We start from the raw sequence: 15,216 nt of genomic DNA, 5'->3' as shown, positions 1-15,216 counted from the left end.
CCTCAGTTACTTCTCGGGGAGAGCCCTCAACTCATCCTAGCGCGTTGGGAGCTTCGTGCAGTGTCGAAGCCGCATGTCGCAGTCCCCTACCGCCGGACGCCTTCCGCGACGCCTCGGTCCCCTCAGAGCTGAGGGCGCGGCCACTGGCACGAGGCCAGGAGGCGGGAAGGCAGCGCCGCCGGGGCGAGACCCTCTCGGGGGGCGTGCCCGGGAGCGGCCGTCTCTTCAGCGCCCCGCTCATTGGCCGGAGGGCTGGCAGAGCAGCTTTGGATTGGCGGGGCTGCCTGTCCATCAGGCCAGACGGCGGAGCGGAGACGGCCGGGCCGGGAACCCCGCAACCGAACGCCCCAGCCCGGGCAGGGCGGCGGCGGTGGTTCCGCCCGGGCCGTGTGGCGCCCCCCGCTGAGGCATTTGCGGCGCCTCCGGGGCTGCTCTGCCCCACGGGGGCGTTCCGCAGTGGCAGCCCTGGGGCAGGCCGAGGAGAAGGAAGCGCCGCGGGGCGCCTGGCCGCTGCGCGGTGGGGCGGGGGCGGAGCCGCCGGGGGGGCTAAGGGCGGCCGCCCGCCTCGGCTCGGCTCAGCCCCGTGCCGGTGCAGACAAAGGCCCCGTGCCGCTGTTGCTAGCGCGCCGCCGGTCGCCTGGTAACCGCCCGCTGCCTCCTTATCCGGGGGCGGCTCCGGGCTGGGGGCGGAGCGGAGCCCGAGTCCCTACGGGCGCTCTCCCGCCCGCCCGCCGCGTCCCGGAGCCGCTTCTCGCCTCCGCCCCGGTTCTTATGCGGCTTGCGGCGCTGCCGGCAGCGGGTGGCCCCTCCGGGCAGCGGGCCGCTTCCCAGCCGCCGCGTCCCGGCGCCGCCCGGGGCCGCCATGAGCTCGGAGCCGCCCCGCGCCTCGCTGCTCCGCGCCCTCTTTAAGATGGAGCCGGTGGCGGCCGCCGCCGAAGTGCTGGGGGGAGCCTCCGAGTTCGTGAAAGGTGAGTGCGGCCGGGCAGCCGGCCCGGCCCCGGCCCCGACCCCCCGGGAAGGAGCCCCGGCTTATGCCCCGTCGTGGCCCTGCCGCAGCCTGGGGAGGTCGGGGGCCCGCTCGGCTCTGCCCCCCTTCGCCTTGCGGTTTTCGCGAGTCGCCTGCCCCGCTGCTGCGGGGAACGCCTAAGTAGTTCCTTCCTCCTCTCTTTTCCGGCAAGAAGCGGGGCCGGCACCTGTTGCTACGCCTCTGCTGGGTTCCCCTCTGCTCGCAGGGTGTCTGCCCGCGTGGGGGATCCCCTCCCCTGCCCACCGGCCGTGCTGGGACCCCCCCTGTCGCAGCGCCGGGCTCTGGGTCCGGTCCTAGGGCAGCCCCCGACTGTCTTTCAGACCGGCTGTACTTCGCCACTCTGCGGAATAAACCCAAGAGCACGGTGAACACCCACTACTTCTGTACTGATGAGGAACTGGTCTATGAAAAGTAAGTGCTTTCATCTGTTGCGTTTTGTATGTTAAAAGGGATTGCTTCTTCGGTATTCTGTAGAGTACTTTTACTCCCCTATTAGTTACTTTGATGAAGTGTTGGTATAAGTTAGCTTGAACATATATATAACCTGTCTGAAGCTAGTTTAACTTTTTTTTTTTTTTTAAATAGGAAAAAAAAAGCTCACAAGACCAGTTAAATTGTAGTTGAGCTAGGGTAAAATAGTTGACCTCTGTAAGATTGCTTTATAAGGTGGAAAAGATCTCTTAGATTAAGTATGCCTTGTAAACAGTGTCTTTAATAGAAGACTTTCATATATTCATACTCCACAAAAGTTTTTTGCTATGTGTTTTCCTTTATCAAGCGTATGAAATGATCACCTTTCATACAGAATCACAGAATGCAAAGCTTAAATTTGCTTTTGAAGAACATCTGCAACTTATTTTAATGGTTTTGATATAGCACTTCCTGTTGGCTTTTGGAGCTTTAGAACAGCAGAGAAAGTATTCTGTGAAGTTAAAGCCTCGTGTGTTTGGAAGATTCTGACAGCATGTAGAAGGTCAACAGTTAAACTGAGTGTAGTTAGAGTACTTCTAAGAGACATGAAATAATTACACTGAACAAATAAAGTAATAGCCCTATGCTGTGGTCACAGAGTTGTCACTGTACACTGTGTTCCCAGCTCAGCTGTTCCATCCATGATGGTAGCTATAGGTGCTTGACAAAGGATTTGCTGCAGTACCAAGACTTTTCTAGTGGAACAAGAAAAAGTTCTAGTTATGTCTTTAAACATAACTTTTTTTTGCCCATGTGTTGAAAAACTTACGAGCATCAACTGTACCCTACTCCAGTGACTTCAGTGTTGCTTCTATGGAGGTGTAAACTAATCATCCTTTGTTTCTAGCTTATCTTCTATGCAAATCTTAAAGTTCTGGGTTTTATTTTCTACACGCGTTTCTGAATCTTCATTGTCTTCTAAAGGAGTTCCTGATGATCCTTCTTCAAAGTTAACTTGTGTAATTTACTGTTTGGATTGCAAATATTTTCTGTAACAATCACTGAAGGAAACTAAATAAATATATTCCTTAATCCATGTGTCAATTAACCACACACCAGAATGTATAATAATACCATGTATATTTACAAGATAATGGAAGGAAGTCACATTTCCTTTATCTTCTAGGGACTTTAGACATATAATTTGTGGTATATTTTCTGAATCCATAGTTCCTAATCTATTGGGACCTTTTTAAAGGTATCATCCATATTTGATACAGTAACAGTACTCTTCCTGTTGTACTCTCCAATAGTAAAACTTAATATGAAGTAGAAACTAAGTGACAGTTGCTGGCTGGTATGAATGCATCCTGTATAATAACCTAGCTCTTCTAGATAAACGGTACTAAGCTTTCCATTGATATTTGTAACGCAGCATGCATCGCTATCAGTTATGCAATATTTGGTGGTAAAACCATATCTGATTTCAAGCTTTCTTCCTTTTCTCACTCCCATCTTCAAGGAAATTTGTGTTATTGGGGAAGTAAAAGTAGGTGTTGGTAGGGTTACAGTTTTATAGTTTTGTCAGTATCTTTCTGAAATTGGGAAGCTAGGGGCAAAGTGAGGAATAGAATGCAAATCTGATAGTTCATAGGGAAATGCTGATTCTGCTGTAGTTTCCCGGTCGTGTCCATCAATTTGATGATATTTGTCTGTTTTGTTTCACAGGCTACACAGTGAAGACAGGCCCTGACATCAGGAGTTGTTTCTAAGTAGTAGTAGGGTATAACTTCATACACCAAATCAGATTTCCTGCTAGCTTTCTTAAAAATGCAGCCTTTCTGAGGAAGAGAATAGAAATATTTAAGTGATAACAAAATGAATATTTGGAAGTAATCTTTGAAGTGCTGTAGCTCAGAACAGTGTTTTCTAGAGTCAAAATGGCCTGCCTTTGCTGTTCTTCCCAATCAAAATTTCTTGTCCACTTCTGCTTTTTAATCAAATGAGTTGTTCAAATTGTTATGTGGAAGAGATTTGTTATGTGAGTAGGAGATTTGTTCAAATTGTTGTGTGGGTAGAAGATGTCCATTCAGACACAAAATCCTCAACACCTGTGAAATAACTTTGTTAGCACAACCAATTATTGACTTAAGATGCATATTATTGTGTCAAATATGACGCATGTTAAGATGCATCATACTAGTGACTACAAAGATATTTCACTGCGCATGGAAGTAAACTGCTTTTCTTTGGGCTGTTTTTCTATTATCTTCAGCAATAACTCCCAAGCATGAAGTGTTAAATTTCTTCAGCTGCCTTTACTGGGGGCAGTTTGCTTTCTTGGAAGCAACATCTGATCTAAAAATCTCAGGCATATGTGGGTATGGGTTTGTTAGTCTGATTATAAAGAGCATATTATTGGATCACAGAGTAATTAACTTCCTTCCTGCCTCACTTCCTTTTTTTCCCTCCTCTCCTCACTCTTGATGAGACAGAAGGGAATAATAGTGTAAATTAATACTATACGTGGTTTATTAAAGAAAAGAGTTCTAGCACTAAACTTGATGGTTTTGGAAGTTTTGCTCTGCTGAATGCTGACTTGCTCTTGTGATAAATCACGTGACAAAACACTAGGTTATACCCAAAATGTGGTTATGTAATCTTGAGTACTTTAGCCTTCAGTTTTCACTTGAAGTTGTCAGCTGTTTTAATAAATTCATAACACTGTATTATTTAAACATTCATACTTTTAGAAATTTTAAAAAAGGCCTTAAATGCGCTTAGGCACATCTCAAACATTAGCTGACAAGGAACTCGCAGAACTGTCACTGTTTTAGTTACATGTGCTGCAATTTAACCTTGAACCTATCACGCTAGGGAAGAGCGGGTATGCAAATTCCTCGGTTAAGAGAACAAGAAACCTGAATGAGTTAATGCAACTCTGAATTGTTAAGATTTTATTCCCAGTTGTTCTGTTTCTGTAAGATTTTGTCAGTCTCTCTCTGAAACTCTGAGGTCCCTCCCGAGGAAGTCTGCATTACTACTTACAGGAGAATACAGTCTTTCAGAGTAATATAGTGCAGGTAACTATTACTTCAGGAAAATGGAGTTAATGAGAAATTACCCAGTTTGGTGAAGACTGTCATTTGGCAAATACACAAGCCTTGCTTGGCAAGACCTCAATTAGTGAGTTAGGCAAGAGTAAGAAGCTTTTTATTCTCTAAGAATAGTGTCTTTCATGTTTCACCTTTCAGTAAACAGATCTGGGTTAGGAATATTACACTTGACTGGTTAACTTGGCTTTCACATGTTTTTATCAAAGCAACTTTTTATGTCCTTTTTATTGCTGTGTAAATTCTCAGAAAACAAAAATAAAAGTTCATTAGAAACAGGAATAGCATCTTGGTAAATTGTGCTGGCAGTTTTCATAAGCCATTGTTTTTATTCAGTTATTTCTTCTAACTTCAAATCTTTTGTATAAACAGCTTTTGCAGGTCTAGTCTGAAATCTTGTGATCAGCTGTAAAAGTAATAATATGACATTCCCTGTACATCCAATGTTTTATACCATGGCTCGAAAATTTTAGTGTTACTTGCCCACTTCACAGCAGTCTTAATGTTACGTACATTTTTTGGTTTGAGCAGCCATAAAATAAGACTCAAAGCTAAAACATCATTTAAAAACATCATTTAATGAGTAATCGTTGTACTTTGACTTGTAGGATGTGTTTATGCAAAGAAGCAGTTTCTCTTTCCTGTGGTAAGAGTAGGGGTTAACTTACTTATTTGACTGGTGTAAAATGCTTCTTTTCTACAGCTATCCAATAACGGTACTTGCATAGGAAACCTGAACTTCTCTAGCCTTCTGTGGCCTATATCAGTTGAAAGGAAAAAAGAAAACTTAAACTTAGCCTTGTTACAACAAACAGACCTGTCACTTCACACGGAGAACAGGGAGTTCCTTGTTCATGTCAGAAGCCTATGAGAAGTTGAACTTCGCTATCAAATGACCAATATAACTTAGTGAGTTAAAGTCCACAAAACACTACTTACATTTAAGGAACTTCCTAAGTTTTTATCAATATGAATTTACATACAGAACGGAGAAACTTCATTATGCTAACATCAGCTTTTTATATTTAATTCTTACAAATAGCTATTAAGAAAGTACTGTAGCTTTTTTGTTTTCCATCTTAAATCGAGGGATTAAATTCAATGCAAAGAAAATCAGGAGATCTGGGAATATCAACTTTTGCTTAGGACATGAATTAATGGCATACCTTTATATTTGAAACTTGCGAAGTGCTGCCCCTTAACACCTGGGGTGCTCTTTCCAGTACAAATTAAATTTTATATGCAGTCATGTCTTCACTTCTTCACCAAGATGCTCAAGGGATGGGAGCACCTCTCCTGTGGGGAGAGGCTGAGAGAGCTGGGACTCTTCAGCCTGGAGAAGAGGAGGTTTGGGGGGACCTTATCAAAGTCTATAAACTCCTGAAAGGAGGGTGCAAAAGGGATGGAGCTGGGCTTTTCTCAGTGGTGCCCAGTACTGGGATAAGAGGCAGTGGACATCAACAGGGCCACAAGAAGTTCCATTTGAACATCAGGAAGCTCTTCTTTACTGTGTGGGTGATGGAGCACTGAACAGGTTGCCCAGAGATGTGGATTTTCCCTCCTTGGAGATCTTCAAAACCTGCTGTAGGTGTCCCTGCTTGAGCAGGGGTTTGGACCAGATGACTTCTAAAGGTCCCTTCCCACCTCAGCCATCTGTAATTTTGTGATTCACATGGAGAAGACAAAATAAATTGTCAAAAGCATTGAAGATATTTTGTTGTTTGTTAGCAGCAATTGGGGACTGGAAGAGAATAACTTTTTTTTTGTAGACTTCAGTTTCCTATTGGACAAGAGTATAGCTTAATATAGAAAACATAAAAAATCTTGGCCTCTGTTAAGAAGGCTTTTATTTTCTGTAGAGAGTAGTTTTCTAACATAATCTGAAGAATCTTCTATGGTCAAACTCTATGGAAGAAGCTCTTCACTGATACTATGTTCTTTGCATCGAGGAGCATTGTATGAAAAGCTCGTGCATCTGGAGTAGCTATTTAATTATCTGTAATTTGGTGCTATGATCTCTTTTTGGATTTTGAAGAGCCAGTATCCTGAGGAGGATTTGGAACAATGAAGGAGAAATAGACTGAGTACCTGGTGTTTTGCATAATCCGGACCCTCGGCATTATTCCTACATTCAGATGCAAGCAGTGGGGTGTTATATCTCTAGGTATTCACTGTATCTTCCTTTGTCATTCAGAAGCGTGCAATCCTTAAGTAGTATTAAGCATTAGGGATTGTGCCTTGGCCCAGATAAGAAAGCTGCCAGCAATTTACCCGTTACTGGCATTGGTGGGGTTAGAGCAGACAGCATGTGCTATTGGGCATCCCACCTTCGTTCATGCACTTGAGAAGTGGGAAGGTAGAACACACTTTGGGAAAAAGTAATGGGGGGGAAAAAAAATAGGTAAGATTTACTGACCAGCAGAGTTAGGTTGTACTGAATATGTGGATTAATCCTCTTGGCTTTCATCCAGAAACTATTGCACTTCAGGCGTGTTCAGCTCAGGGCTTGGAGCCTTTATCTGTGGTAGACAGTTGGCCTCTTTGCCGGTGGCTGGTTCTTGTACTACTTAATGGGAGCAAAGAAGACCTGGCAGTGCAGTTGTCTGAATGTTCTAGAAATCCAGGCTAGGAAAGGGGGGGAGAAAAGCAAATGGAGATTTTATATATATATGTGTGTGTGTGTATATATATATATATATATATCCCTCATTCTATTTTAGTCTCACTACTTAATTTTAATAGTAAGCTAAACAAGTATCAGGATCTTTGTACCATGCTTACAAATTAGTATAATCCTGTATTTAGGAAATGGCATTTCTACTAGTTCTTAAAGCCCTTATGGTTTAATTTTTGGTTTGAATAGCAGCCAATTTGAGGTGCTCCTATTTGGTAGAAAAAGACTTTTACACAGTTGCTTGTGTCCAAGGGAGCAAGCTTCTTACAGAAAGTAGTGCTCCAGTTCTGGTGAGCATGCTCCAGAAAGCGATTGCAATTGCTGAACTGTGTCCCTGTTCTCAACTTACTAACTCAAAAACTGACTAAGCTGCCATGCAAGTAACATCATCCCCTCTGAGCGTTATTGCACTGTTAGAACTGACTTTGTGGATCTGTCCTATTATTTTTCCACTATGATAATTAGGGTTTGAACCATATCCAGACTGTTGGAAATGCCTACTACTGGATGCCAGAATGCATACACATCCTCGTGTTTGGTAGCAGTAACACTGAACTTACACTGATCTGGCATGGAGAAAAGAATCCTGAAACAGATCTTCTAGTAGCAATCTACTATCTTTTTTTCCATACTTCTGTTGCTGTATCACAGAATTTGTGAGTGGCAATATAAAACTACTGCTCTAGCACGTTCATCTACGGGGCAAAAAGTTTGTGTTCACTATCAGGTTTCTAGGGTAAAATATAAGTAGTTCAATTTATCTTTGAAAGATAACTTGATACCTTGGCCATAAATAGGTTGATTGTGATGTTAGCATAGAGGTTATCAGTTCATTTCAAAGACTGTCTGGCTTCACTGACCATTATCAGGCTCTATCCAATACTTCAGGATATGAAAGCTGTTTATCACACTGCTGCTGTGCAGGGTCGGCCATATTCAAATACTTAGTAAAAAGTAGCATGCAGCAGAGGTGCCCGAGGCTTGACCTAACTGATGGCACCTTCATGTGGCATTGCATAGAACTGCAATCAGAAACAAGTTACTGTCCCAAAGAGTTCTAGACTACATTTTTTTCACTGTTAAATTCCTTGGAAGGATGTATTGGCATGACAGAGTGAACTAATGAGCTCATCTGGGCTGGCCTTTCCAGGTGAATAGCAGTTCCTATGTAACCAAGTAACTCAAATTATATGCTGTAAGAACTGATAAGAAGGGGTGGTTCTAGGAGTTGATTCTAAGGAGAATACAGATACAAGAAATCTATGCTACTGCTCCCAAGTAGCATTATGTTAGTATTTATGAAGTAAATTGTTTAAATATTCATATAGTACATCTGTGTTTTTTACTGTTACATAGTTGGAGAAGTGTAAGGATAATAAGTTTCCATGGGATGAGGGGAAAGAATAATTTAAGCTATCATTGAGGTATTTGATTAAAACAAAATATAATTAAATGTAGATTAATACTCTACTTGCCTTCTGTTCTCACATCTGGTTCCCACCTCTGTAGTAAATGACTCTGTCTTAACTGGCTTAAGCTTCAGAGATATCCCAATTTCTTACTGCATTCAAATGCTTACAAAACATCTAGATACAATAGATCTATTACCCATAAAAGAAATATAAATGAACTAATATTGCATAGATTGTTACCAGTGACTATCAACTAATCAGATTTGATTTATTGTATTTTATCTTTTACCAGATAAAATTCCTTAATTTAAAGGATGAGTTGGTGTGCTGTTTCTCTTCATCGCTATTCCATCCCAATTTCCCATCTCCACTTATATTTCACTCTCTCAAAATTCTGTTATTAAGAAGAAAATTCTCTGAGTCAGGATCAAGTGTCTTGAATTCAAGGAAAAAATGGCCTTTTATACTAAAAGTAAGAAGAGTGGATAAGACTAAACTCTTCTGTCAAAATTTATCAGAAATTGTATTTAGTTTTAAGGATAGAAGAAGGGGTTTGTGGATCAGAGTTCATTGACTTCAGTACAGAGTTTTGTTATCTTTCAGGACTGTTTGATTTCAAGAATTGTGAAACACTTGTTTCACTTAGCTCCATTAAAGACATTCAAGCTTATTCAAGTTTAACAAAGTTGGTAGAAAAAGTTAAAATTATTTGTGTAGGAAATAAACCTTCTCCCTCATGCAACCGCAACAACACTGTATCAGTGAGGTCAGTAGCTTGTTTATACTGCCTACGTGGTGCTGTGCAAATGAATTGGGAGATGACAGTGGGTTTTTTTGGTGTACGTGTAATAGTGGTGCACCACTCACCAAAAATACCCTCTCTTCCTGATTGTGTTTGGATTCTGAAAAGTATTAAACAGTGGTAATACCAGGGCGTTCAATACTGATATTTTTTTTACTGTATTAAGAAAAGCAGAATGTACTTAGTAGTAAATGATGGAGAAATAGTCAGTTTAAGATCATGACAACTCTAGCTTGGCTCATGAGAGAATCTGAATAGGTCTATTTTGTGTAAAAAAAAAAAAAAAAATACCCTGTTACTTCATGGATTGACTGAATAAATGTATCTTTTTCTTGCCTCCATCAAAACAGTAAGTAATTTGTCTGTTGTGTATAAATTGATTTGTAAATTAATTTTCACGTGTTTTTCCTGCGTTCCTGTTTGAGCTTAATCATGCTGAAAGGTAAAAGTGGATTATACGAGTTCATACTGATGTACTTCTAGCAAATAATTAGTAATGAAAATTCATTATCCTAAAGCATGGCTTTAGTTTTTCAGTGCATTATAACTGAATACACAGTTCATCTATCATTAGGCTGATCAGAGCTGTATTATAGGAACTACGTATTGCGCTTCATTTCGTCTCAATTAAAAACTTAACAGAATATTTTTTTTAAAAGTACCTGTAACTGTTGACCATATCTGCCAGTCTTATCTTAGAAAAGATGTGGAATCTAAAGCTAGTCACTGCTTTATTGCCACTGAAATTTTCACTTCTGTGCAACCTACAAATAAAGTCCTGAGTTGGACAGCTTAGTCTTTGACCCAGCTAATGAGCTTCTGTATGTAAGCATTATGTCCTAATGTTTTGTACCGAAGGGGATGAACTGAATCTTAACAAGCACTTATATTGTTATTTGATGTTGTACAGTAGATGATATTGAAATAACACTGGTGTGGCAGGCTGGCTGCTCCTTCTGAACGGCAATCAGGCTAATACAATTGTCTCTTTTTTACTGGGCTTGGTCTTTTTTTGTTTGAGAGGATACGTATGGGGGATGTTAATAAAGTGTTAAGCCTTAAAAGTGTAGCTCTTAGGGTTAGCTAGGAAAAGCTCTGTGAATCCCTACAGGGAACTTTTATTTTGCAATAATTTTCCTGTATGGCCTGTTGCCATTATCTCTTATCCAAAGGGCAGCAGTTGCTGCTTCAAGGGTAATGAGAATGTTTGAGGAAAATCTAGAAGAAAGGAAGAACAACATTGAGAAAACATTAATTAAATAATAAAGTGAGAGAGCTTAGAGACAAGAGGACTGGGCATCAAAAAGGAAACACATTCTGTGTAAACGGTGTATGTATAATATGTAGTCTCTGGAATAATGGAGGATGGAATAAAAAAGAAATAGATTTAAATTTCAGAGAGATACCAAGATTGGACATTATTAAATACAATTTCCGCTAAGCAGTAAAATTTTGCTTTTTCTTCATAGTATCTAATGATACAGGCTCTATAGCTGTTTGAGATGAGGGTGTATCTAGAATGAGAGCAGCATGGCTAAAAGGAGAGTAGAGCACATCCTGAAGTCCTCTGCTCTCCTTTTCTGTAGTCTTAGCCAAACCCAGACTGGGTATGGCAAGAGTTAATGTGTGTGCATATAATGGAAAAGGTAGTTACTACAGCACCTTAAAATGAAGCTACATATGCTTTCAAATTAACTGTTACTATTTTCCTCTTAAATGAATCTATATATGGTTTTATCTGGTGCCCTATGTATATTGTTTACTTGGTATTCCCCAAAAGTTACTCTTTAACAGTTTTAACTATCAACAGCATGCATGCTGAAATTTGCTTAGCACTTTGTATAAATAACACATTTTTTGTTCTTTTCTCCCAGTTTCTATGCAGATTTTGGACCTTTAAATTTGGCAATGTTATACAGATATTGCTGTAAACTAAATAAGAAATTAAAGGTAAGCTTTGTTTAAAAACAATGTTCCTATATTCTTGTGCTTTGAAACTCAGCTAAAACCTATTATCCAGTTTGAAAGCAATTATTAGGTTCTCGTTATCTAGATAGTTGCTACTAAGCTTTAAGGCTCTTCTTTGTTCTGGATTCTTTTCCCTCTGAAGAATGGAAGAAGGAATATGCCCTCATTGTTGCTTAGCGGGTGAGCTACTGATGAATGGTTCACCTTTTTTCATAATCTTCGTTTTATGACAAAATAATAAGAAACAGTGTGGTTGTATGGATATTTCATGGGTTTGCAGCTAATGAAGTTAGTATGTTAGTATGAATAACTCAAAAAAAAAAACAAAAAAAAAACTAATATTCCCCCCAAAAGCAACCCACTCAAAAAATATTAAAACAAACAATTTGTTATCCCTGACCCCATTGAACAAGAAGAAAACGGACTCCGAACTCATACTACTTAAATCTCACTCAATCAAAAAATTAAAACTTTGAAATCTTTCAGTTCAATAAAATGTTGCTTGTAATAAGTGTTACGGAAAGGTCTTTTACACATATAAAATGTTTTTTTCTGTATTATGTGCAGAGGTGTCACTGCTATCAATTCCTTTGTAGAAGCCCTCTTATTCTCCTGCTTCCAAAGAAGGATTGGAGATTTAAGGCAATTTTGAGTTGTTCTGCAGTTCAAATAGAAAATGTAGGTATCTTCCTCAGATACCATGGTAGCTTTTATTTTGACTGCAAAGTGTTTGTCCTGTCTTTTTAAAGTAGTTGTCTAAAATCATATCAAAGATCATATATTATAATTGAAAAAATATACAAGGGAGCCAAATTGAAACTGAATGAGTAACTCTGATATTTGCAGTGTTGGCTTAGTAAACCTTAATGTTATTTTAATGTAACTTTCATATTTTTTTGGAAAAAAAAACCACACAAAAACTCACAGTACAAGATGAAGAGTACAGATTGGCAAGAACGTAACAGAAATCTCATGCAGATCAGCTGGAAAAGAGGTGCTGTTTATTGCTGCTACCTTACCACAGACTAATGCCAAATAGGTTAATTTAAACTCCTAATGTATAATAGAGAAGGGTAACCTGATAGTGCAACCACTCGAAAGTAATACCTGAAATCAAACAGCTGAAGCTTGGAATACCACCTGAGTAGTGTAGAAACTCTTGCATGAATAGATTCCAGTCTGCCTAGTTGGCACTATGTCTGAGATAGGCCAGTACCTGCTAATGTAAACTTTGCTTCTGTGATAGTTAAAATACATGCCAGACTCTGTCCTAACTTACGTACTATCTGCAGTGGGTAAGTAGACTTGAAAGACGTAATCCTAAGGCTAAGCATGCAACTGATTTGTACGATAGATCTAGCTACAAAAGACTATTGCTCAGCTTTGCTAGTTGAGTTTCTCAGTTTCTACTCTATCTGCTCTTCTACCTCTCACTTTCTCATGTCTGTCCTTCACAAGCCTCCCTGCAGGGACTTCTCCCACATGAGGCCTGAACTAGTGTGTGTATAAGACAGAAGTTTGTGACCTGTGACTTACCTGCTGGCAAGGCATTGATGCAGTGGGCAACTGTTGCAGCAGAAGTATGGTAATTCTCCTGGGGCACCAGGGTGACACGTGGGCAGCCTGTGATCGATGTTTTTTTGGATGGGAAGTGCCTATTGAACTAACCACTGGGGGAAAGAGTCCTGTTTGGCAACCTGCTGCTTGCATACACTTGCATTAAAGGTAACCATGCTCTGGGACCAACACCAGCAGTGGCTGATCATAGGAAGTTAAGACACTGTGGTTTATAATTCTCTGGAAATCCAACCTCTGCTGTTGGGTAGTTGCTGTTGCTATATTGCAGCACTCTTGGGACCCTGAGGCAATCACAGTGCTTAAGCCCAGATGACTCCTGCTATGATTTGGTATGTACCTGGTTGGGTATATACTGTGTGTACTTTTCTTATGAAAAGTTTTTAAAAGAAGTGTGGCACAAAAAAATTATGCACTACATGTTATAATTTTTGTGTGGCCATGGTATCACAAAAGGAATTTAAGACTTGGAAGGCTTTTCTTAAGTTTAAAATTTATATGAGTAGAAACAGGAAAAATGTGATAAGATCTCGTTTAAAAAACAATCAAAACCCCACAAATCTTTTAGCTGGATCTATTTCTGTTTTGCGAGAGGGATTAAGCACAAAGGAGGCAGTTTTCTGCTTCCTCCCCTCCCTTTTGGAAGAGCAGGGAAGCAGGTAAGGAGCGAAAGGCATTGCTGTTTGAAATGTAATATATGGCAGACCAGCATTTTAAAGTAAACTATCATAACTTTATGCTGACTCACTGTAAAAATTGTGAATAGTTCTGTTCAGAAAAACTGAAGGATTTATTCAAATATCAGTTTTGCTGAGAAAGTTAGAGGTAAAGTAATAAAGTTATGCTTTACAGGAAAACCTTACTGACTTTGTTATGTTTGTAATGTTTCGCTGATTGCTATGGAGATGATCTTGACTAGCTGAGTCAACAGCAAGAAAAAATGCTTGAACATGCTATCTTCCTACTTGTTCGTTGAATTCTTTTTGGGAAAAAAATGCTTGACTAAGAAATTACAATTCAATCATTAAATTTATTTTTTCTTCAATTTAAATGTCCGATTTCATAAAACTATTTCAAAAACCACTGTGTTTTGTGCACATATAAGCTTGTAAAACCTCAATAAATTTAGAAGTGGGTAATTAGAGGGAAAGTTGCTGACAAAAATGATATGAATTATGGAAGATTAAAGGCAGGGAAGGTTCAGGCAGGGTTATGAACTGTGGGGTTAACATTTTCTCATATACTAACTGTGTTGTGAAATTGCAGAGGGTTCTGGGTTTTGTTTTTTGTTTTTAATATAAATAACCTGTTGGTCATATACATGGAACTGTAGTAACTGCAAGTGTCTCCTTCAGGACAGCTTAGGTTATGAGGCAGGTTATATAGACATTTTTTAATGTGATTTTTTTCATGCCCAGTTTGCAAGCGTTACGTTCACTGTTATGCACGTATATTTTAGTGTATATGTAAACAGTATTTACATTTATCCAGCTTTATTAAACACATTGCAGTAATTTCTTGCTGAACAATGCAAGTATATTAAACTATATCCATTAATTAAATTACTGTATAGTAATGTGGTGATCTGGCGATTCTAAATAGGTATTAATCTAGTAATTGTCCACAGTAGCACCTTCTAGGCCTGTTGTCAATTTCTGTGCAAGTAAATCTCTCTTGAGGTCTTCAAGAAGCAACAATTCATCTTTTTATAAAATTAAAGTAATTTTAAAGTGGAAAAAATGTGTTTTGGAGTCCCATCATGCACCAATGAGTTTTTTCATCACCTTAAAAAACAAAACAAACAAAAAAAACTGCCACACTTCTCTTGTAACCTCTGCTTTTATTTCAAAAGACTATCTTTCAGTTTATTCCTCTGGGATATATCTTAACAAGTACTATTTTGTTTCATTTTATATTCTAGTGATGTGTGAATGCTACAGAAATTTTCTTGTTGGTAAAGGAAAATATCTTCAGTGCTCCACAGTATATGTATTTTAATCTTTTAAAAGTGAAAGGTGTTTTGCAACTGTATTACTGTATCATCTTTTAACTATAGCTATTCTATAGACAACTCATATGGAAATTCATTGTTGAAACATTTTTGGTTCCTTCTGCAGTATCTAAGGAAACTAAAGCTCTACATTCAGGTGGAGCTCTGGAGCTGTTTCTTTAAAAAAAAAATTAAAAAAAAAAGACACCACCACCAAAGCTGTCCTAACACTTCTCATTGAACC

At 39.7% G+C, this 15,216-nt stretch overlaps 1 protein-coding gene across 8 annotated transcripts in view; it reads left to right on the top strand.

Annotated features, from left to right (window-relative positions):
• Positions 1-531: 531 nt before the first annotated feature.
• Positions 532-15,216, top strand: part of CDC14A (cell division cycle 14A) — a 56,073-nt gene continuing 41,388 nt past the window's right edge. For 3 of the 8 annotated variants that reach the window (XM_083846380.1, XM_083846384.1, XM_083846379.1), the window contains exons 1-4: positions 532-968; positions 1,348-1,438; positions 11,314-11,389; positions 11,975-12,085. In XM_083846380.1, the coding sequence (XP_083702506.1) occupies positions 863-968; positions 1,348-1,438; positions 11,314-11,389; positions 11,975-12,085 (384 nt within the window). In that variant the 5' untranslated portion in view covers positions 532-862. Of the gene's footprint in view, positions 969-1,347; positions 1,439-11,313; positions 11,390-11,974; positions 12,086-12,879; positions 12,993-15,216 lie in introns of those variants that run through there. The other 5 variants (XM_083846382.1, XM_083846381.1, XM_083846383.1 and 2 more) reach the window with 4 other exon arrangements.

The sequence above is a fragment of the Anser anser genome (genome assembly GCF_964211835.1).
Source record: "Anser anser genome assembly, chromosome: 8".
NCBI classification, from domain to species: domain Eukaryota; kingdom Metazoa; phylum Chordata; class Aves; order Anseriformes; family Anatidae; genus Anser; species Anser anser.
Note: the sequence above shows the minus strand (reverse complement) of the source record. Positions and strands in the feature narration are given on the sequence as shown.